Raw genomic sequence first — 25137 nt, forward strand, 5'->3', positions numbered from 1 at the left:
TTTCAAGTCTCACGTTCTATCCAGTTTCTCATTAGCTGGACAAATTTAGGTACAACATACCACCACCACCCCTCCTAATCCAGCTAAAAGCGGCAAGTGTGCCAGGAAACTTTGTAGGCAGCAGTTTCTGAAAGAGCAGGATGGTATCTTTTACCAACATGACCAAGGAGTAAACATACTATGAACAGAAAAGGAAACCAACTGACAATCTAAAGAGGATGTGGATGAGCTACATGTGCAAAAAGACCAATTCTCCAGATAAAGTAATATTAGCTAGGGGACGGTACATGTCCTGAAACCATTAAGAACAGACCACGATATTTAAAAGCAAAAAGACTATCAATATCTTGCAATGTGCTTCATATAATCTTAAAAACAGGACAAAGAAATTGGAATTCCAAAACTAATATGCCATGTTTCATAACAAAATATGGCAACATGAGCATGAAAACTGTTTTATACAGTGGACTTAGAAGCTCTGCATATGTTTCTGCATTGAAAGCTGAGCGCAGCATGATGACTGCCAGGTTTGTCTCCCTTCAGCAAATACTAGGTATAAACCAAGGTAACAGCTTGAGATATTCCGTAAAGGTAGTCACAGAAATATTGGCTCAAATTTAGATCAAAACTCTTTTATGGCATGGGTTCATGCCCAAGATGTTGTCACACTGATAGTTTTGTCACAACTTTAGTTTTTTCTTTCTTCTCTTCGTCATGTGTGATTTTCTTCAGATTGAAATGTTTTCTAAAAGTGGCTGCTGAGTGCTCAGTTGACAGAATTTAACAAGATGTCTTCAGTTAAACACTTCTGCCTTACAAGCAGTTATTTCATGATCAGACAAAATATAAGAGAGGTAAGGAGTAGTGCACTGGAGATCACATTAACAAAAGATGATTAAAAAACCCACTTGGGCTATTGTGTAGTCTTCATTAAAAATACATTCTTCCCAATCTCACAATCAATAATTGCATTTTGACAGCGTGATACAGAACAGTATAAAAATCACTCAAAATACCCCAAACTTTTCAATATCCTTTCTGAACAGATCTGAAACAAAAACTTGGAAGACACTGGTATCAGTATTTTTTGATGTTACACCAATTTCATACTTATTTCTTAGTAATTTTACAAATCTAGTATTTGAACATTTCCTGACTGTTGTTCCTACTGTTTCGTCTCGAAGTGTTGCAGCTAGTTCTGAGGTAGCTATTACAGTGCTCATGCCACCCCGCTCCTTGAGGGCAATTTCACTGATTTACAGCATTAGTCGGCTTCCTTCACTACAAACTGTAAATTTGTACAACCGTGCCACAAACAGCTCTCAAATTAGTATGTCAGCACTGGCTTTTCATAGATCTGAGATGGAAAAAATCTAACTAATTATGTCAAACATATGCGTGTCCCTTAGTTAATGATAAAAGTCAGAAGTATCTTACTCTAAAACACGTGGAGTATCCATGGAGCTACTCTAGGATCTTTAAAAAAGACTGAAGAAACCCTAACACAATGTAATATATCTGCTTCAATTTTTTTCTAACAACAAAAGATGTAGCTGAACTAGCAAAGAAGGGCAAAAAAAAATAAAAAGGGGAAGAAAATCTGAACAATTTATACAAGATCTGGGTACATTTACCTGGTAAACTAGCTACAGCTATGGTCACTTGGACCTCAGCAACATCTGCAAGAAGGTTGTGCTAATACTTCCCCAAATAAAGCCAGTATTATTTTTCGGAAAATACTATAAGACATGATTTTCAGTGCCTTTTCTCATGTCCATACACAAAAATCTTTTTTGAAGACTGATCAGTAAAGACTAGCTCAGGCTCTGCAAAATATGCTGAACGGCAGAACATTTCCCCCTTAGGTATTCAGAAAAGGAGATGCAGGAAATTATTGATTTATACAGTGCTTTACAACACTTTGTTTCTAGTTTACAGCATAAGGTCAAGCCTAAATGCTTTTATATGTAAATAAAACAGCCTAATACGAAATGTCTGACTACTGGATGTCACAGAGGACAATCGCTGGCCACTACATTGTATAAAATGCGCTACTTGCATTCACCTCGGCAGTTTAGGGAATAGCAGAAAGCATGGTTGCAAATAACGGCACACCATCATTCTGAGTTATCTGACTAACAAATAACAGATAGGGCGCTGCAGCACAGTCAGGTGGCAGTACCATAAAATTTTTGTTGCCAACTTAACCTTCTCATGTTTAGCTTCCTTCAAGCTTGTTAAAAATTAGACTGAGGTTGTTTTGGGGGTTTTTTTTTAAGCTGTCTGAATTACATAACTACAGGACTAGAATGTAAACGTAAGTAACTTTAGAGAAAATGTGTTTGTGAACACAAGTGTCTGAGTGCTGAAGTACAAAAGCAAATTACATCCTGCTGATGCCCAGGGAAAAGACAAAAATTTGCATTTAAAACTCAGTGCACTTTTATCTAGATAACTTCACAGGGATCTAGGAAGGCAAGTTAATCTGCTTCAAGTTTTAAAATCAACAGTTACAAAAGACAAAGATCATGGGGGAGGTGGTGTGTGTGTGTGTGTGTGTGTGTTCTGAAATACCACCCACCATATCGCCCACGTCACATCTGAATAGCACCGATGCAAAACCTTCCCTCCCCATGGGAAGGCCTTGTGCTACACACACAAGCAATGAAGGAACCATACTCAGCATCCAGCCTTCCCATCTGCAGCCCCTCTGCCCACCCCTTCTGGCACCTGAAGCCAGAACTGGGTTTGGAGGCTCCTTGTAAGACCCACGAGGGCAACCAGCTGCCTCAGAAGGGCCTGGCAAAAGCCATGCTGGTCAAGGAGCACGTGCCCAGCTGGGGACCTAAAAGCAAGGTTTTAACCTTGCTGAGACTCGGGCGTGAGGGTCTTGGGTCTTTAGGAGGATGATGAGGAAGCTAACCTTCCTTTTATAACTGCAAAATTAAAATAGCAGCATATCTTAAAAGTAACATATCATAAAAAATCTCAAAATTTTGAGAACGCTTTTGATGCCTAGATACTCCTGAGTGTAGAGAGCAGATGTGTTTATGAAAACCAAGAAATTTGCGTGGCCTCTGCTGTCTCCTTCCTCTGTGCAACACTTACTCCTTGACTGCTTATCTTTCTATTGGCCTATAATGAAAAACAGCAACACGTACAGAAAGGAATGTATGTGACACTCCCTGAAGCAATAAATCAGTGACATTAGGCAATACTAAGAGCACCTATCAACAAAGCAGTAAAACTGACTTAGCTGACAAAGTACATTGAATTACAAAATTATCAAAACCTGTGTTTCTCTTTATCTCATTAAATTACAAATATCCTGCTGTTTCCACAATTGCAAAACCCTTCAGTAACAAAGTGCTTTTCTATTCAAGCTCTCTGAATTTTTATTCATAAACATTTTATTCAATGAATTTTTATTCAATAAACAGAGAGTTTATTGTGAGAAACTCTGAGTAGTTAGTAAACAGGGCAAAACCACAGTTTCAATGTTTCTGATGAAACCACTATGTTTTACATCCTACTTTGAGGAAACTGAAGTCTTTTGCTCCTAGTTTTACTTCCTGAAATTTAAGGAAAATTAAATTAGCTTCTAAAGTTGTTTAAAAAAAAAAATCAGCTGGCTTTTTTGGAAGAAATTTCACTGAAAATTATTACTACAGAAACCTTACATGTTGGCAGTATGATTTCTGACAAAAAGCATTTCAAACCCTTTCTGCTAGTCCTACAATCAAGTTGCAGTATCTCTTTTAGTGATTTCAAAGTAGAAGATCACTGATCGGTGTTTTAAAAGGCATCATACTAATTTTAAAACTTGATCATGCCATGAACTAACATCGTGCATGATTTAATTGAAACGTTTGAACACTTTTACTGAAGTTCACACAATCATGTCAACCTTGGTACTGTTTATTTCCTATGACTTGAGCAAATGCAGGAAGGTTGGGATGACCTGGAAGCTTTCCTCTCCCTCCAAGGAATTTTAAATGGCCAGGCTCATAAAAGCCCCCCAGAACGTTTTCCTTCAGCTCTCAAACTCCAGAGTGTGTAAAGGTCACACATTACATAGAGAATGATGCAATTTGAAGCCTGTTGAATTTTACAGCTTCTCCTACTATTTGCACTAGAAAAACAAACCTGAACCAAGCAGCTTAGCCATTTCTTCCAAACCCACCTTGCACATACTTTCTGCTGTGACCACTTCCCGCCATCAGCACACCGTGCAGTAACTGCAGCTTAGCATGCTTAGACTGTGTAGGTGTGGAGTAAAACCTGCCTCTTACAGGCATGAAGGCTTGAGCTACACCTACGGCCTTGAGCACAGCTAGCACAGCCACAGCAAAAGCAACTAAAAGCGCATTGTGATTGACAGGTCTGTGCAGGAAGAAGAGTGCTGATGCACAGCATGTTCAGACGGATTAAATAAACAGTTTCCAATCCCAGTTATACAGATCTCCAAACACTGTTCTCCCTCCCACCAGAAACTGAAAATAATTTCAAAGAAAGGCTGGGGAACAGAAACAAAGGGTTCACTTAAAAAAAAAATAAAAATCACACTGACTGAGGTACATACATTTAAGTTGTATGTATCTATACACTCTAGATTTGATATCTCAGAGGAAGACAAAGAACACATGGAAATAAATGTCAAATTTAAAGGAGCTCCTTTGGTTTTCACTTTTGGCAATTTCACTCTGCTGTCTTCACTTTCACTGTAGAGAAAATGCCCGTTTCTGCTTTTGGTTAGTGTGGTATCTGTTATGGGCATCTCCACTGACTTCACTACAAATATACTGATATAAAACTCACATAGAAACCAAAGTAAATACACAAAGTATTACAGTCCAGTGTGCGCCCACAAGTACAGCAAAACAGCAGACAGACGCCTTACATATAAACGTTCCTGTTTAAGAAAAGCTTGTACAAGGCACCTCAACTCAGATGCAACAATCCATCAGTAGGACTTCTCCTATGTAGGCTTCTCTTCCTTTTTTTTTTTTTTAACTTAATTATCTAATGAGTCCCTCATTTGTCATTCAGTGGGGATCCTCTATGGCTAATCTGAAGCATATAAATTAATACCTAATCCACAGCAAAAACAAGACAGGTTTTACCATTCACTTCTAATAAAACCAAAGGCTGCAAATTAATGCACTTCTGAAGTTAGACCCAAAAATGACAATCTCAAAGAACCTGAATTTATCTCTCTGCTACCTGACTCTGTTCTGTCTGTTTTAACTGCAGGTGATGTGAGGCGCCTGTAGCATATTTGACTGTGATTTTCTAACTCTCTAGATTAGTTGAAATGAGTCCTTAGACTGTGACATGATAAGGAAAATGGAAACCAATACCAATACTGAAGACAGTTGGCCCTAAACACTCATAATCCTGACATCAGTAAGAAAATTTACAGCACGTTCAATTGAATTCAGATCAGGTATTTGCCTTGCTGTCATCCTTTATCATCCCTATTCATCTCAAATAGGAAAGCATGACCATGCACAGTATTGTCTGTATTACTGCTCATTTTTATCCTCCTTTGTGGAAAAATTAATAAAAAAGACCTATGCATACCTGTTTATGTTATAAATATCACTATTTCAAACCATTTACATGAAAATAGATTAGAGGGTAGTAGACCAGAAGCATAGATCTCACTCTTGAGCTTAGCAGAGGCTTTTAAACCTCACAAAACCAACACTAAGTTAACGTCTGGCCAAGAATCAAAAAAACAAAGATTTGAAAGCCTCAAAGTTGAACATTCTGCCCACAACACTTACAGCTCAGTTTCACAGTTGGGCTTACATCAGTTTAAGTGCACTGCAGCTTCTCTGAGTTACACAACTGCACTTCCTACTTCATCCCCTGCTTCAGTGTCAGCACAGCTATGACTGTGGCAGTTACGAATTTGTTATGGTTAGTTTCAAACCAGAGTTCTCCTCATTCAGCTGAGCACGTATGTATATGCACACAGCACAAGGGAAGAAGCAGAGAGAGGCCTGAAGGGATGACAGTAGGATTACTTTGGGCAACAGCCTATGTTTAAATTGTCAATCATAAAAACCGTATCAGAACCTCAGATTCGAAGAACTTGCATAGCCGAAAGTTAACTTTTTCCATCTATACCACTGAACCACTAAATCACCACACACAGCAGCTGAAAAAATGTGACAAAACCCAGAAGCCTGAGTGAGGGGTGTGCATGCCACAACCTGGATCTCACTGCAAGACCACCACTGCAAGTACCTGGAGGAGCCAAACTGTGCTGCATGGCAGCTCACTGGGAACTGCAGTGGAAAGCTTCTGTTCCCAATGTAGTGCCGCCTTCTGGTGCTAAACACCTTGTTTCAGAGGACTCACTCTTCCAGCAAAAGGATGAGGATCTCTCATAATGACAGCACTTGCTCAGAAGGTGAGTGTGGGTTCCAGCATCCCCTCTCCTGCCAGGGTCAAACTAACGTCTCCCAAACACTTCCAGTAAGATTATTCACAGATTCAAGTGAAAATGGCTCATTTGTGAAAATGTTCTTTCAACCAGCCTTCAGACCTCTGCAGAACTCAGTTGATGTAAAAATGGCTTTTCCTTTTCTAATGTACACTATGTCTTTTGCGTTTAAGAGCCTCACTCCACTCCTTCCAAGATTTCAGCAGAAAATTCTAAAATATCACAAGAAGCATGTCCTTTGTCCCTCCTCCAAAGTTTTGACATTTCCTTTCTTACATTCTAGGTATTAACTGATTGCCACACTAAAAATACAACTGCTAAATGTGGTCAACAATGTAATAAAAAAATGTTCATAAAGTATTGAATTTGTTTCATAAAACCAGGATAAAGGCTAGAAGGAAAAAGAAGTTGGGGTGGGGGAACTAAGCTGAAGTATTTGTAAATGATATGCTAAATAATCATTGAAGTGATCTTACAATACAGAATTTAAAGAGGTTATTTGCTGACTTACACATTTAGAACATTATAGTTCTTCACATTAATCAAGTCCAAGTTCTGCTTTTTGGCAGCAGTTCTCTCTTGACAAGCATTTTCATGTCAGTATTTATCTACACTAATTAGCTTACCAGCTTGAAAAACTTGTATGAAACCTTTTTTTCCCCCCTAACTTCTTACATTGCAGTTTTGTGAAGGAAACCAAATTAATACCATAGGTTTGGGGTTTTAAAATATATGAATTCATATAAATCTTATTGAATGACTACGGTAAATTCTTTCAATAGCTTCATAATGTTATCCTTTATAAAAAAGGGACTAGGAATGGGACTGTGGGCTTTCTGCTGTGCCTGACAAGTAGAGGTTAAAATCTTCTCTTAGAAAGTGAGGGGCCTCCATTCAGCCAAAACTGCAAGAGGTTGCAAGCACTTGATGTGGTGGTTGCAAGTAATTTGGCATGGAAGTGAAATACATCCTCAAGAGCTATGTGGATAAAGACCAGTGATCCTGACATGGAACCAGCCTACCTCAGTATTGGCCAGAGAATGTATCTTGGGCAAAAACTTAAAGACCTGAAAACTGAAAAGTAATTGCCTTAGAACTAAACAAATTATAAATGTATTTCTACAAGTTCTGTCCCCTGACCTGTTTCATCCTGTATGTTTGGAATAGCTCTAAAATAATTCATGACGCTTCTTCCATTTTTTTCCTATCATTCCTAGTATTTGCTTACTACAGCAGCAGATTTCTTTCTTTTTCTGAAACAGTCATGTTTTGCACTTGCAGAGTATTTTGAATAAGAATGTTTAGTCAAGGAACATTTGGCAAACTTCTGCCAAGTCCAATTAAACTTTTAATTTCTAATCCTTTAACTTAGAAAGTATAAGCTTGGGTATAGCCAGATTTGCCACAATGTTAGGGAAAGCCATTTAACTTATGTCCTGCATATAAGGTGGAGAGAAATTTCAAATACTGCCATTATTTCAATCATGTTTGCAGAGTAATTGAATAAACTTTATCCAAAAAGTTTGAAAAAAATCCATGTGAGAGTTCAGGAACTCAGGTATTTCGTTCTAGTTAAGGCACCTCTCTTCCTACCTGACATTCTAGGAATTCCCTTCATCCTATTCCTATCCATTGAAAATCATGTTGCTGAGATTATTTATTGATCCTTTTTCCATTTTTCTTTCCTCTGAACAATATCAATGTCCATTTCTCAAGCTTTTCATTTTATGATCATTTACTTTGCTTTTTAGCCCATCCCTTTTAAACTACTCAATCCATTAAAGCTCAAAAAGACTCCATGTTATCCAACCTCTTAACAAGCCTACTCTAAGATCAACTAGACTTACATGTCATAATCATCTGATGCCTAACATGCACTTCTAATGCTCAATGCCATGCTGCCTCTTCTCCAAGGGAATACACTGCAGAGCACAAAGCTTTCCTGAATTAATCTATAAAGCACAACTCTGAACAGCACCTCAGGACGTATCTGGATAGCTGTTAAAAACTGCCAACTCTCCATGTCACCGTCCCGAACAAACCTCTGTACAACACCTACCTATTCATATTCTAGGGCCTCTGAGAAATACTGCACTACACAGCAGCAGAACCATTTTTTATCACCTTTCATGAGCTCCTTATCTTGCCAAGTGGCCTCATCAAATTACTCCAAAGATGCAATGGAAATGGTGATTTTGTCCTTTGTCCAAACTAATTTCTCCCTTGAAGTGAGACTGTATAAAGCAGGGGTCCTCAAACTACGGCCCGTGGGCTGGATACAGCCCCCCAGGGTCCTCAATCTGGCCCCCAGTATTTACAGACCCCCCCGCCGGGGGTTGGGGGGGGAAACCAAGCAGCCGCAGATGGCTGCCTGCCACTGCATCCACGCGCCGGCCCCCTGGTTAAAAAGTGTGAGGACCCCTGGTATAAAGGGTCAGAGGCTTAAATCAGCAACCCCTAACGCACATACACACACGCTGTTCATAACTACAGAAAATGAAGAATTTAAAAGTTGAGGCTGCAGGGAGGGGTAAGTAGGTGTGGCATTTCTTACCTGTTCTTGTTGCATATATTAGAGCGAGGTGAGGGTCACCATTTTAAAATGTATCAGATAACAAGTGGCGGTAACATCTTACCCAATTCTTGCTTGCTCCCTCTGGATACCTTTATAATCATGTTCTCAGAAAAATTTACTTTGCACATCAAAACATTTGAGAATGTAAGCAAAACCTGCTGCTGGGACTTTCCAGAAGTTACATAAAAAACGTAACTCAAGAACCTTCATGCAAATATTTATCAGTCATCTGTTAGCGGCCTAAAACACTGCTGTAACTGCTCATGTGTATTTACAATGTAAACAACCAATCTGCATATTCCATGATACCCTTTACATAATTCCAGGTAAACCTAACATGTTCATTAGCATTAACTGGACCTTTGAGATCACAAAGCTGCTTTTACCATTAGAAACCGCACATTTCTGTTTGTGCTATAACAAAAACTACTTTCAAACTTGCAACTATTGTGCTTTAAAAAATGAATCCCATATTTTTAATCTCTGTCTCAACTACTGTGGTCAACAAACCAAATAATGCCAAGAACAAGCTCTAAAATGTAAGCAGAGGGAACATATAATACTTTCTGAAATGAAATATTCTAAAAATATCTTCAGAACTTGGATGACAAACTCCAGGACACAGTTCTGCACTTTTCTCCATCACTGTGCATGGAAAGCTTTTCCCAAAACCCTGCTTCAAAAAAAACTTTTGTGCAAAATCAAAATGAAAGCAGAAAAAGAATGTCAAATTAGTAGTATTTTTAAAGATTCTCCCATCTTCTCATTTTCTTAAGAACTTGTCCTGTAAATTACAGAGTATTCAGAAAGCCTCAAGTAGACTTGTAAGTATGCTGAAGGATTATATTATGCTAAGGGATACTGAGATAACTGAACACAGTCCCAACAGCAGCACTTCAGATCTGAAATTCCCCTTCACAGGAGAGGGTTCCAGCTAGGAAAGCAACAGAATATACTTACTTGGCTCTTAGTTGCTTGAAAATTATTCACCAATACATCTTGGTTTTCCTTTCTACCTATATCAGCTTTTACATGGCATTCCTTAAGTAAAAACATATTGTCTGTAGTCCACTTCTCTTTGTAATACTAAGTATATAAAGGACAGTATAGGAAACACCAATGAAGGGACTTCATAGAACTAATTCAAGTTCAAAGAAACTGCTTACTCACACAAACATACCACAAATACTGTGAAGATGTGTTTCAGAACTAGAATTTGACTAAAAGTAGCATTTCTTAAAGTATGATTGTTCTTAATAATATGTGCAGTGAATAGGACAAAGAACCAAAGCAATCCATTGTTTTCAAGTTAGAGAGACTGCAAAAATAAAATACCTTTGCTATAAATGTATGTGGGGTTTAAAACCCCTTCCCTCCATGAATCCAAGGCTATGGGGGGGGGGGTGTGTGTGTGTGTGTAAGGCCCTAGCAGCCTGAATTTATACAAAAGGAGAGAAATTTTTTCCTCTTCCTGCAAGCAGGAGAGGAGCAGTAAGCAGGAGAGGAGCAGCTGTGTTTCCTATAAAGGAAATTGAAACTATTATAAAGAGAAGAGAGAAGCATTTCAAACGCACAGGAATTAAGACCTCTCATTTTCTTTTGAGCTCCCTTTTACCTTTTTAAGCAATTACACACATAGAGAAACTATTTTGACTTAAGAGAACCTAACAGACTCAGAGCCCAAATACTTTAGATTCTCTTGCTTTTGGCTTTTTTAATTACTTTTTAATATTTGAAAGATTTTTGGCAGCTGTGTATTAAAACATAGCTAGTAAAACAAAAACTACTCAGGAAGACTGGTTCTAGGTCAGTCAAACTTTCAGCAGAAAATATTTACAGTTTCCTTTTAACTTTTACTTACAATTTGTAGATGTATCTTTATTTGCATTAAATTAACAAGTTTCCTGATACGGAGGAGTCTTTAACTGGCTATGCAATAGCTCTGCAGGATTAGTCTGGCTAAATAAAAATAGTCCATTCACTCTAAGTCTAAAAATGCTCATTTAAAGACTTGCCTACTACGCTGGAAACTTTTAAAGGGGGGGGAAAAAAAAAAAGAGAATTTCAGTGCATTAACTACTTCACACTGTCTCTGTAAGTGGACACCATCGCTCCTTTTTAAGAGGGCAGGAAGCCGCTTACCAGGGGCAGTCTCGCAGTGACTGACGAGTGTCTGCAAGGCAGTGCCTGGAAGGTAGCTGAGAGGGTCAAAGTTCCCAGCTCTGTTTTCTCTGCACCTACTTCCCCCATAGACTTACGGAGTTGAATTAAATGAAGTCTCTCAATAGGGTCCTTTTGCTTGGCAAGAATCTAATCTAAAAATACAAAGTGTTAATCTTCCTACATTTTTATGGCATTCACTAGCCACTGTAATTATCTCAATATCCTATTTAATAAAGGGTTCTCCATCCACGACTTCAACCTATATTTAACATTTAAGGTGGCCTCACACCCCGGTGAGGAAGTGAACAACCTCTTACATGAAGGGAAGCTAAAAGCACAAAGTCATAGAAAACTTTGCCAGGATTGGAACAGAAAATCTGTGGCGCAGCCAGAAACAACTTCCTGACTCGCAGCCCTACTTCTCAACCATAATAAATTCCTTCCTGTACATACACATGCTCAAAGAGAAACTCCAGTAAACAGACTAAAAATGCTAAAACTCATGAAAATGGTTGAATAAGTAATAACATTTAGTGCAAAGAAAACATTGTCCTGACAGGATTTGTCTTACTGAAACAGTAGCACTTGTTGAGCTCTTTTGCCTAAGCTTGCTTAACCGGAGCAAGAACAAATGCCTGTACCATGATAGCCATGCTTCTAAAAGCAGTAATATTAGTTATAGAATAACGGAGTTATATACAGTGTTCTGCGCATTTGACAACCTTCTTTTAACAGTGCATACTCTGGCTTTGGAAGCATTGTAAGAATTTATTATGTTATTAATGTTGAAGTTGGCTTTTTCCTCTAAAGTAAGAGCTTTTAGTAGTATCATCAGTGCCAGACTAAATGCAGTACGAAAGAACAAGTTCAAAATTCATTTCACCTTTGATTACAATTCTGTTTGATTCCAGCACTGAAGACTAGGGTAGTGCCAGAGGAACACAAAACACTGGCCAAAATAACTCCAAAGGTTTGGAAAGCCTTCCAGTACTTGTGTTGTTTCAGTGGAAATATTTCGTCAGCACTCAACTTGGACTTCGGAATTTAAGGGACCCTGCCCCAGTGTCCTAGGTGACAGCAAGTACCCAGCTCTGTAACTCTGTGGCATTGAGGGGTAGGAGAAAGCAGCAGCTGTGGGTTGGCAGAGCATCCTACAGCTGCTTTATTAGCACACTGTGAGAGTTGTAAGGACTTTTCCTCCTGACCCCCTGTTCAATGCAGGAATAGGTTTGCCACACAAATCCAAGATCACTCAAGGGTGTAAAGAGTCCTAGATATCTAAACCTGGATATCTAAATTAATACAAGCAGAATTAAGTGGGAACTGACTGAAGGAGTGTACAAAATCTGTTCGCTGCTGAAGTGAAAGATGATTTCAAGCATCTCATCAGCTCTCAGCTTTAAGGAGCCCAGGAGCCACAAGAAACCTGTTGATACAGTCTTTGCTCATTTAGCACTAGCAACAAATGACAGATCCTAACTCATTCCCGTCTCTGATGGAGAAAGGCAGACAGACTTAACACAGCATTTCCCTGCAGTGGCAGCTTTGTTTCCTTTGGAGAAAAAACAACCCTCAGTGTACAGGTCCCTCCCTGCAGCTGCTTCCTCCTGCCTACAGCCCCTCCTCATCACAAAGGAAAATCTGCTGGTGGTGAAGGAGCATAAGCAAGGTCATTATCACGTCAATTCTTCCTCTTCTTTTAACTTTTTACAGTGTTGGGGCTTACCAACGGCTTTCCCAAATCTGACAGCACAGAACCCAACATCTTGAAAGATGATCCCACGAAAGGAAAGCATGCGATGAGGTTTCCTCTCTACCCACGCAGGAGCCCGGCCAGAAGGGAGGCTGCTCTCAGCTCCCACGGCTCGCGGTGCACTAACGCAGGTTCTTCAACTCTGAGCGGTTCACACAAATTAAAACACTGCTCGATAACATTCAGGCACATCAAATTCAAGAAAACGGGTATGCAGTTCACCTTTGCCATTCACGCTTTCGCACTAAAATGACTCAGACTGCCTGCTCAGACATATACCCCCTCACTGAAACGCGATACAAAGTAAAAACCTGTCAACTTGCAGTTTTCAAATTTTCTTCTGCATCTGGAAAAACCCTGCAGTTCAATGCTATTTCTGGAAGTACACAAATATCACTTGGTTCTTCGCTTACTGTAAAGTGCATGTACCGTTCTGCACCAAAAAGCTGCAGGGGCAAAAGAAGGTCCTAAAGGCAATACAAGCAAATACCCAAGCCCCTAAAATACAGCTCCAAGTAGTGCCTAAGTTCGTAACAGGAGCAACAACAGGGCCACAGCAAGGCAGGGGTTCTAACGGACAAAATGAAGGCTGAGGACACACCTTTACAATTGCTCTAAAGCACATTTACCGTGGTAAAATGGACAGCGTCCCTGGTCAGACATCCCTGCTCTGTCTCTATGCACCCACACCTTTGCCCAAATGGAAATTCAAGTACTAAAGAATATGAGAGACACACTTCCATTAGTTTCACTCTCTAAAGGTGAATTATTGATTGAGGTTTTGACATGCAATGTCAAATTTCTGTACTTCAGGGATTTTCACTCCAGTAACTGAGCCTGCCCCACACAATTTTCCTGTGCAAACGAAGCTGGAGCAGGAAAACAGAGCTCAGAGCTCGACAGTGCAATGCAGAACTCAAGGACTCTTGCAGGAAAACCCCTTTTATCATGCAAGGCTGCCGGGAATAGACACAGAAGTTAACCACATGTTATGACTGCTTTTCTGATGAAAGCCAGGTAAGGCAACTTGATGCTAAGGTACAAGTTAAGCTGGACACACAAGAGACTCTGCCATGCTCACATTTTCATTTCTTGTTGCCTTCAAGTGGAAAATGCACTACACTTCACAGTTGAGCATGAATTTCAGAAACAGTCAAAAAGTTTTCTTGTGGTTCTAGCCTACTGAAGTGAAGCTGCTTGATTTCACCACAAAATTAAGGTGAAAAGAGATTCACAGAAGAAACCAAGAAAACTTGAAATAAAATAAGCAAGACCCACTTCTGCATGTTTCTGATTTTTGTCTGACATACCTTACACTAAGAAACTACACCAAAAACGTGTGAAGAGCTATTATTTACTCTTCTTTACAGCAGACTAGAAAGGTTTTGCCCAGAGCCTTGCTTAGGTACAACTGATTAAAATCTAGTTCAAAAGAACCATGCCACCCAGTCAGATACGAAGAGATTTGTTATTCTAAGACTTAGAAATAGACTGGTTTTGATGCCAGAAGTGAGTCTACCCAAGCTGTTGTTAAATAAATGAATCTGTCTAAACAAAGATTTATCTTGTATCTGCCCCTAAAGGCAATAAGAGCTTCTTTTTTTATATTTATTTAATTTAATTAGTTGCAACATCATTTTGTTTCATTAATCAGTGACCAATGGGAGTAGTTTGTATATGTGCAGTAATTGGCCCCCTTTAAATCACGAGAAACAACTGCATAGCACAGTATTTATTTTGGTATAATAATTCTGTGCTTACCTATTGAAGAAAATACTTTTTTTACCACAAAATTTAACAAAAACAATTTGAAGATTTTTTTTTAAAAAAAAGAACCATCTTTCTGATTAGAAGTACACCCTGGAATATGCTTTCTAATATGGAACGAGTTAAAATTTTCTCCTCCCACTGCAACGCATCTCAGTCCTGGGAACATCCAAAAGCAACCCACAGGTTCATAATATTTATGCTTCTCTCTTTCAGCAATTATTTTGCAAATTTATTTAATTACCTATCAATGTTATTTTGTCCCTCCTGAGGTGTAACTGAGGGAATTGAGATAGAACCACTCAGCTGATTGCTGGTGAATAAAATGTTCTGCATTGTGAGCAAAGGTATCTGTCAAAAAACTTAACGTTAGTTCAGTCCCACATAATATGTAAAATGACACTACTATCTCCAAAGCCAAAGGGGAATTTCAGACACTGGAAAGTCTCCTCACAACTGAAGAAAAAAGATTTTTGTGATGAAGTTTTTGGACTCCAGCACTGCCGACAAGGCCCTTCCAGGGAGTTCGGAAAGAGTTAACAGGAGGCTGCAGCAGCAGCGCTCTGCTGGTGACTGCCTGCAGCCTGCAAGGTACAGCCCCAGCAGACACGCTATCAGACCGGGCAAGGCAAACAAACTGAACTGAAACCATCCTTCAGCCAGCCCATCCTCTTCCTCCCGTGATGTCACGCTACAAATTGCCTGAGCTCTCTCCTCTCCTCCCCAGAAGGAGCCGGGCTGGCGAGAGGCTGCAGGGGCGCGGGACGCCGGGGCCGTGCTCTGCAGGAACAAACACGCTCTGGAATTTAATTTCTGCCCTCACAAGCAGCTTGCTTCCCACCCCGTGGGGCCGGCCAGCCAGCCAGCCAGCGCTCGGAGCAGCCAAAAAGCTCGTTTCACAGAAAGAAGGCTGAGGGAGAAACCCAAGTGCCGACCCTGCGTGGCATCGGGGAGAGCGTTTTCTAAAGCATCCGAAGCATCCGTACCCCACCGACAAAACTCCAACACCATGATCCGCAGCCGTGAACAAGGCAGAAAGTTCTACAACAGCTTCATCGAACTGAGGGAGCAAAGGGAGCTAAGCAAGCTTTGGGATGACCTCATCTGCCACAAATTATATGGGTTTTGACTTTTGAAGCCTGGCTATGTGATTACAAACACCACTGGGAAGAGAGGAGCGACCTCCTGGTGATCACTGCTGGAGATGTACTCCCCTGCCACAGAGATTATGTTTCTCCTCTGAAGCTTTACCCTGCAACAAACTTACTAAAGCACAGGGTTCAAATACATCTGCAAGTTCTTCTGGAATTTAAAAAAAGTTGCGATAAAAATATTAGAGAAACCTCCAAATCACAGGACTTTTTAAATATACCATTATAATGGTAAGCTCTAATTGCTCCACTGAGGACTCCTTTAAATATACTTTATATGGATGTATCTTTAGTATGGTGTTTGTTCTTGGCCTCATAGCAAACTGTGTTGCTATCTACATTTTTATTTGTACTTTAAAAGTGCGAAATGAAACTACAACTTACATGCTGAATTTAGCAATATCAGATCTGCTTTTTGTGTTTACATTACCCTTCAGGATTTATTACTTTGTAGCGAGAAACTGGCCTTTTGGAGACATTCTTTGCAAGATTTCTGTCACCCTCTTTTATACAAATATGTACGGGAGCATTTTATTTCTGACTTGCATAAGTGTAGATCGCTTTTTGGCTATAGTACACCCTTTTCGATCTAAGACTCTCCGAACCAAAAGGAATGCAAAAATTGTCTGCGCTGCAGTATGGATAACAGTGTTAGCAGGCAGCACACCAGCAAGCTTTTTCCAGTCTACAAACCGCCGCAATAATACTGAACAAAGAACATGTTTTGAAAACTTTTCAGAGGACACATGGAAAACCTACCTATCTCGAATTGTTATCTTCATTGAAATAGTTGGGTTTTTTATTCCACTCATCTTGAACGTGACCTGCTCCACCATGGTCTTACGGACTTTGAATAAACCTCTTACATTAAGTCGGAATAAATTAAGCAAGAAAAAGGTACTCAAAATGATTTTTGTCCATTTGGTGATATTCTGCTTCTGCTTTGTGCCTTATAACATTACCTTAATACTTTACTCCCTTATGAGAACACAGACCTGGATTAACTGTTCAGTGGTAACTGCAGTCAGGACTATGTACCCCGTCACTCTGTGCATTGCCGTTTCAAACTGCTGTTTTGACCCTATAGTCTACTATTTTACATCAGATACAATTCAAAATTCCATAAAAAAGAACCGGACCACTAGGCCACGGGACATCAGATTCTCTGAAAGGCCAGTTTCTGAAAACTTCATTCAACACAGCCTTCAGACCATAAAGATGAAAATATTTGACAGTGACTCTACAATATAAACTGTATTAAAAGACTACTGGGACTAAACTGGAATTAGAAGCCTGCACATTTCTTCAGCCGTGGAAATATGTTCTGATATGTAAATGTTACGCTTCCTTCACATCAGAAAAGTTTATGAGTGTAAAAGTGTTAGGCATAACAGTACACAGAAAAAGTGTTTTAAGAATTTATGTCAAATGTCTTTTCTGACAGGTTGTATGTTAAAAATGAACTTTCGGGGTTGGAATAGATTAACCAAAGTCTAAAGACTGTCTATCAAATCAAACATAGATGAAAAAGTAGGTGGGTTTTTTTTCTAAAGTTAAAACAACTGCTAATTTGTAATAATGATGTCTGTTTCCAAGTTACTGAGGATGGGGGTGAAACTACCTGGTTTACACTGCAGGTTCCAGCTGCTGAGGAAAACAGCACCACTTCGTTCATACCGCCTCAGCTACTGTGCCTGCTCCGGAGTTTCCTCTGTCTTACCCTTCCCTCCTGTCTTTTCTCCTTGCAGCTTCCTTCTTAGGAACTATTACGTTCATATGAGGCTTTGATGACTGGGCTACACAACTTCATTTCTCCCAGGTTTATCTGATAAAATACATTTTCTCTGCACAAGCCTGGCCCCCATAAAGCAATTAAATCTTCTGGTAGTTGAGGGCATCTGCAAACAACTCAGACAAACTGGTTTTTCTTCTCACCTCTGTCTCAGATGTCTGTGTAATTATAACCAAATAACCTTTGATGACTGAAGTTAGTGCTTTAGGTACAGTAACACTTTATTAAACTCTTTTGTGAGAAGCTCTTCGACTTAGCACAACTTCTGAGCAAAATAACATCCTCCAAATAAGGGAATTCAATCTCAAAGTGGTAGTTTCTTAGAAAAACGTGACCTTCGCTAACTATCAATGAGCATCTGTATCAACCCAATTAATTCTAGGAAACTCTTTTATGTCCCATAAACAAATTAAAGACATGGTAATTTTTAGAATGAAACTTCCTCTCAAGTCTTTGTGTCCTAGAAACATTTTTAACATGAGCATTGAAAATTTCAAATGCTATTTTCTTGCAAACTTTATAAGGTATTAAAAATAAACTACCTGGGGCTATGTGGTGGCAAAATCAATCAAGACACTTGGAAAAGTCAAAGCCATGTAAAAGGAACAATCTACGTACATTACTGTTACAAACCAGAATATATAGAGAAAAGTGCTTTAAAACGTCCTGCTATGTATGTTTCCCAGCTATTAGAACACTGTGTACATTTTCCTCAAAATTAACATTACAGCAAAATAAAATAAATATTTAAAGGGTAAAAGTAAGCAGTGTTGGTTTTTTCCTCCTCAAAAACAATGGAGTGAGTCAAGAATGAAAATGGAGTTAAAAATTAATTTGCACTTTGGATTTAAAGTAGTCATCTGCAACACAGATAGAGCACTGAGGCATTTTTACTTCAGAGCAGCATACAGAAGCATGAATCAATGTTGGAGGAAATGCATATTGTGCTGTCAGAATACATGGCATGTTACCTGTGAGTTTCAAAGTTTGCAAAGCTTTTGCTTAATTGTTATAAATCAACTGTACACTGCTTACTACTACAGGAAACCTGAGTTACTCAAAGACTGCTAGAAACTAATGCCAACTGGATTTTAAATTTAACAGCATGCTAAATTTTTATGCACACAACCTATGAAAGGAAATTCAAATAGCATGAGCTTAAGCTACAAGGATAGTCAGTGTCTGCATTGTATCTGAAAATAGACAGTTATCTAAGCTGGGCATCCTAAACTCTTCTGATTCATATCAGACTTCAGAAAAACACATGAAACTCTCAGCATGAATAGAAACTCTTTACATTTTCCGTATGCCACTGACAAATCCTACGTTACTGACAATTCCAAAGTTCAAAAGCCAGGCACTCATCTCTGACATCTCAATGCATCTATCTCTAAAAAGCCTGTTTAATAGAAGACTCCCTCTAAAGACTTTGAGACTAAAAGTTCTTCATGTCACTGCTGGGCTCTTTCTAGGCTACTACTCTTCCCAAGCTTATCAAAGCTGTTACTTGTCTGAGTGACAACTTGTTCAGCAACACCTCTGTATTACGGCAGCAAGCACCCCGGAGCTTCACCCTGGTAAACAGAAGCTACTCCTTCTGAGATTACAAAACTCCAGAAAAATGAAAAATAATCACTGGCTTAAAAGTAGAACAAGCAGATAGTCACATGTATGGGTACCCCCTTTTAAACTAGGCTTTCCTTGGTGTATTAGCTCAAAGAGCCTGGGGAAGCATGGAGAGTAGCTCTTTCTGCTTGGCGCTCGCTCTCTAGGACTGTTGCACTACACTACTGCAAAAAGCAGAAGCTACTCAGTGCAATAGCTTTCCAACCAGTTAACAGCTTGATACCTTGAAACTGTTTGAGGAAGCTTCGTATTTTTAATTATTAAACATACTTCACTCTTTCCACAAAAGGAAAAACAAAAAACAAAACAAAAAAAAGCCCCAGCAAAAAAGAACACAGCCAAAAAAGCAACATCTGTAATTTAGAGAATCTGACCATTACTTGAGAAATTCCTGATCAGACTGATTCAGAAGAGGGGGAGCGAACCTGTACCTCCCACAACAAGCCACTATAAAGCCAAGCTACCAGCTATTCAGGACTGGACAAGGTTTTCTCCACCTTTTCTGGTTCTGCAGCAGGATTATCCTGGAGAGCTGTGGATGAAGCAATGCTTTCACTGGAACATTCCTGAACAGTTGCACTCCTTTCGCTCTGCTCCTGCCGTTAGTATCAACTCTTCTGTCTCTCTGGTACGAGCTTATGCCAACATTTAAATTTAGATGAGGGGATATGCTCCTAAGTCGTGTCCAGGCATCTCAAATAAAAAAGGCTTATATTATCAGAGCTCCTGAGCATGTGAATTGTTGCATCCAGTACTTCCCTAAAAGTACATTATTTTTACTCATATGCCTATGCAGAGGGGGTTAGGAGTTCAGTTTTAGTTACGAATTTGTTCTTTGTAGTCTGGTTTCTTCATCTACAGAGTGCAGATACTGTACACTTACCATAAAAATAAAAGCAGTGGAAATGTAGTTGATTCTAAGCATTTTTCTCATCTAAAGCAGGATAGGCAGCCATTGATAACTACATAATTAACCAGCACTTTCAAAAGACAAGGAAAAAGAAACCAACTTTCTATCACCATCTCTGATTTACCTCAACATACCATTACTTTAAAAGCAAAAGATTTCCCGTTTTATAGTTTTTATGTTCGACTTGAAATTTTAATTTCTGGCTTTCTCAGGAACAGAACGCAAGTCAAAGTTTGTTTCATTCAGTATACATGACTTGACATTTAAAGAAATACCAATACTAGGTCAAATATATCTTCTATATTTTTCATCTAAAAGTGCTTAAAAAAAACCACACAGGTTTGAATTGCACTTCAGGCAGGTGAAACCCTTAACTGAAATCGGCCTCCAAACTTCAATTTCTTAAGAAAGTAACCTCAGTCATAGGAATGCAAAGACTGAAAGAGAGCTCCCGAGATCAGGTAAAAGATATGAATGGTTTTACTGGATCAGATTCCAAACATTCAGCTAATCTACAATCCTGCCTCCAACAGTGGCCAAGGCTGGATGCCTGGGGAAGAAGATAACAGCAGGAGAGCATACAGGGCTTTCTCCTGTCCAAGTGCTGTCCCACTTCAGCTGTATCTCAGGACTTTCTTTGTCAGATGTGTGTGTGATTTCGGCAACACTAAAATTTTTCTTCTGTGAGCTTGTCCCGTCTCCCTTTGAATGCACGTAAACTTTTTAACATCCACAGTATTCTGCAGTAAAAAGTTCACATTGCATGTGTGTGTGTGGGAAGCAAAACGAAAAAAATAAAACAAAACCTCCTGTTTCAAATCCACTAGTTTCATTGCTCCATCTTCATTTCTTTTGGAAGAGGCAAGTAACACTTGATTGACACTCAGCCTTTCCATATCACTCATGATTATAGTGTCTTCCACCACCCCTTGCCAATGAGAAAGTGATTTTAATTTGTAATTTCAACCAGCATCTTTGCCAAAGATGACATTTTCAGAATTACATAAAGAATTCAGCTAAAATTGCAACAAACCCAGCAAGGTTCACTTTGAGATCGGTAACTTTGAAAATTCTACTTGAGCATAGTATCCTCTAGAATTACTTATTCTTTTATTTTCTAAGAGTTTTATCAATGAAGAGTGATTTTTCATATTTTTCCAGCAGTAAATGTAATACTGTAAGGTTCTTGTACCTGGGTAGACTCGTAAATCCTGACAAGTTCCCTTTGTTGCTAGACCATTACCATTTATACCTCAGGGTTACTGGTATTTGAGCATCACTGACAAATGAAAGAGGATACATTTCAAGAGCTAAGACAAAATGCAAACAAGAAAAATTCTACATCTAGAAGTTGCAAATGTCTGGGCTGCATTTGTTATCCGATTATCAGAGTGCTGAAAAACATTGTATAAATGCAATTGACAAACACTGAATTAGCACATTTTCAAACATATTCAGTAGAGCTCATTTAAAATGAATACAAATTCAGAAAGATATACTTGCACAGTCTAATACTTCTGCAAGAAGCTGGATGGAGAAGTCTGTTCTAATCCTGCTTTGACACTGAAGCCTTTCACATTTTTCACCTCCCCCCCATCCAGTTCCTGTTACACAACTACTTAAAAAGTAAGCCCAGTTTTTCCTGTAAGAAAACTGAACTTACCACAAAATTAAAACAAATGAAAAGAACACTGCACATATAATCTGGTCTTACCACACTGTTGGAAAACTAAAAATTCCAGAACTAAGCATTTAGATTTTAAATTATTATTCCTAATTTAACAAGCAGTCTTGTTCACTCCAGTTATAACAAAACTAAAAGCTGTCCTGCACTAAGAAGGGGTAAGTTTTCTACAGTTTAAGCACAAGCAAAGGCCAGCCTCTAACAAGAAGTTCCTGTCTTTTCCTGAAGAGATAAAAGAACACTTTTCCGCACACATAGCTTTAAGATTTGCCCTAACCCCCCTTTTTTCAAACACTGAATTGCTGCCTTAATCTTAAATAACAATGCTAGTAATAGGAGGTATGCAAGATTAATGCTGTTATCTTGGGAATATTATCAAGCTTATCTCGCATGAAAACTCTTCTGCTTTTCAAATGAATTCTGCAAAAATTGCTGCTTTATGAAAGGAAGTCAATTGTACACATTAGTTGCAAGTCTTCACCCTTCTGTAAAATTATGCAACATTAGATCTACTAATTTTTGGAAGTTCATCCTGGTAAGTACTTTCTAAAAGCAGATATTAATGTAATAAAAACTGAAGATGCTCCTGGCCACTAAGAAGCAATACTGCATTGCAAAAAATTTACTATTCATCACAGCAACAAGAACTACACTTGACTAAAGTTGAAAGTATCTAGAATAAAACTGATGCTTTTATGAAGTAATGCAAAAAGTACCCACAGCGTTGCAGGTATTTCTTAATGGAGAAATTTGTTAAGTATATAGCAATACATGAAACTGAGAATACGGATGGTATAGCAAGTACTGAAATATCTGCCTTTTCAGCCCCAACAAAAACACCTTTCAAAAAAATAAAAAAAAACAAACCTCTTTGTCTACTCCCTTACTGAAGTTTTTTAACACTTCTCAGGTGTGAAAGAAACCTTCCCATATATACTGCACACTCACATTGTGTTTCACATGCTCCTGTGGGTGGGTAAGTGCAAAAAAAACCAAACCAAAACAAAACCACTCCCAACTAGCAGACAAGATCTGTGAGTTCCTCTAAGCTGCTGGAAGGTGCAACAGGCACAGACAGAGCATGCCAAGCACAGGCTCTGTTCTGGGCAGGCTAACTCCCAAATGGGAAGGACAGGGCGATGACAGTTCAGGTACTTAACTAAGCCAAGTTCAGACTAACTGGGTGGCCCCAAAGTCTCTGCTCAGGGGTTCAGGTGAACACGATGCACACAGATCCAGGCGTTAGTGGCACAGCACTCAGCCGTACCACAGGCACCTACCTGTCTGCATCTAACCCATTCTGACAAGCAAACCCAACCCAAAGGAAGAGCTTCAACAAAACCTAGAGGGATTCACTTTCTGGAGGACTGTGAACACTATGGCTACTCAACAGTTGTAAACAGGAAGATTCTCATCCCTGACAAGGACTTTTTATTACCGGAGTAAGACATTTATTCAGTGATACGAACATATAACTGAAATACTGTACATTTATACAGTATAAAAGCAGGCACAAAAGCACTTATTTAGGCTACAAAAAAAAATAGTAAGAAACCAAAACAAACCAAACCCCATGCATTTATGCATGCAGTAACTCAGAGAAAATGGAGCAGAGAGACAAAAACCCACTGCCAAGGACATATAATTTGGCAGTTTTGAGTTTGACAAGATACTGTTAAACCCTTAAGAGCTTGAAAACTGAGCATATAGCTGCAAAAAAACCTCCACATTAGACTATTTGTTTGGCACCTACTTTGCTTCCTAACAGAAGCCAATTCCTTCTTCCACAGAAAACTTAACTACAGAATGGGTCAAATAACACAGCAATAAGGATAGAAAGAGCAATAAAAGCTTACGACAGTTATTTGGGACTGTGGCTCAGACAAAATAAGCAAGATCAAAACTAACTCCAAACAAAACAAAACAAAACTCCATTCTAGTAATTTCACCAGTTTTGCTTCACTACAATGATTTAAAAAACTGCAAACTTAAGAGAGCATAATCCCATCCCACTGTGGTATGACCAACAAAACATTGGACAATATAACAAAAACCTGAAAACCAGGCATTCACAAAACACTATTTCACTGGGTTTTGTTAAAATGTTACTAATAATTAGGGCAAACTTAAGAAAAAAAGGACTAAAAAAAAAGTATATCACGTTAAACAAGTCTTATTTCTGTGGCTAACTTTGTACTTGGGACCAATGTAGACACAGGCACGATATCTTCACACTACACCAACAAAGCTGGAAGCTCCACTGAGCACAAGCTCTAAAATCCAGATCCCCATTTACAGCTGTACATCCATGGCCAGAGAGATCATGACACATCCTCAGCTTCTGTAGCCATGCTGGTAACAGTACGAGACCTCTACATAAACAGAAACCACAACAGTGACTGTAAGTGAAACACATAGCACCAGTAACCACCTAAAGCAAAGCAAGGTGTAATTAACTTCCTCTTGCTAATGTCCCCTTAATGCTGAAAGGAAGGGGGAAACATCGTTATGAAAACTAATATTAATCATACGATTCACTTCTACTAACCTTAACTCACAAACATTATACATCTAGTTTAGTTTTGTCATTGAGACAGATGCTCTCTACAGTCAGTGGAGAGAGGTATCTTGAAAAAGCGAATCATCACATTGTAAAATACATAATAACAAATTAAATAGAATTAATTGCTTATTGGAAGTACAGCTGTTTCAAGTATAGAGGGAGCCTAAATACCTATTTTATAGAAGTCCAACAATGCAGGACTCACATTCCCCTACTAAGAGAAACTCTACTTTAAAGCAGTAGATGAAGTAGAGGAAAACTTAAATCCTTAATCAAAATCGGCATCCAAATTTCACAGAATGAAAACTCCACATAGTTGCTGTGCCTTAGGTAATCCCTTCAGTCGTGTTTGTACTTGAACCAAAATAGCATCTTAAGGGTTGGGCTGACTTGGGTCTACCTGCAACAGATAAATCCATTAATACTGTGCTAACACAGCCAATACCTTACAACCCTAGCGAGTGTTTTGTACACTTAGTGCGTGCCTACCAAGAAGTGAATACATTGCCAACACAGACAAAAGCAGGAAACACAGGACCTCAGCTTTACGTGTTCTGGTTTCTCTTCCAGCAGCCTAGAGGATTTGCTTGGATTGTAACACCCAAGCCTGAAAAACAGCTTGAGTCATCCTCACGATAAATAGGAGTGGCAGGGAAGATTTTCAAAGTGATGGTGCAGACAGCGAAGATTATCATTCAG

The 25137-nt window shown here is 39.1% G+C and overlaps 2 protein-coding genes across 5 annotated transcripts in view; one reads left to right on the plus strand and one right to left on the minus strand.

Moving 5' to 3' along the window:
• The window catches only part of RB1 (RB transcriptional corepressor 1), an 82254-nt gene that overhangs the window by 18186 nt on the left and 38931 nt on the right, over positions 1 to 25137 (minus strand). Inside the window, exons 18-19 of one of the 4 annotated variants that reach the window (XR_008730869.1) lie at positions 20453 to 24247; positions 19756 to 20330 (exon numbers count right to left, since the gene is read on the minus strand). The exons of 2 other annotated variants lie outside the window; for them this stretch is intronic. Coding sequence is in view for 1 of the 2 variants with exons in the window: in XM_055701856.1 (XP_055557831.1) it covers positions 24197 to 24247 (51 nt within the window). In the remaining variant the exon portion in view is untranslated. Of the gene's footprint in view, positions 1 to 19755; positions 24248 to 25137 lie in introns of those variants that run through there. One more of the 4 variants, XM_055701856.1, reaches the window with a different exon arrangement.
• On the plus strand, positions 15414 to 18415 carry LPAR6 (lysophosphatidic acid receptor 6). The gene has a single exon (XM_027815860.2). The coding sequence runs from the start codon at positions 16092 to 16094 to the stop codon at positions 17112 to 17114; it is 1023 nt and encodes a 340-aa protein (XP_027671661.1). The 5' UTR covers positions 15414 to 16091; the 3' UTR covers positions 17115 to 18415.

Source organism: Falco cherrug, chromosome 2 (assembly GCF_023634085.1).
Source record: "Falco cherrug isolate bFalChe1 chromosome 2, bFalChe1.pri, whole genome shotgun sequence".
NCBI lineage: Eukaryota > Metazoa > Chordata > Aves > Falconiformes > Falconidae > Falco > Falco cherrug.

Coding starts and splice junctions, on each gene's coding strand:
- LPAR6 (XM_027815860.2), top strand. CDS start 16,092: ATGGTAAGCTCTAATTGCTCCACTGAGGACTCCTTTAAATATACTTTA.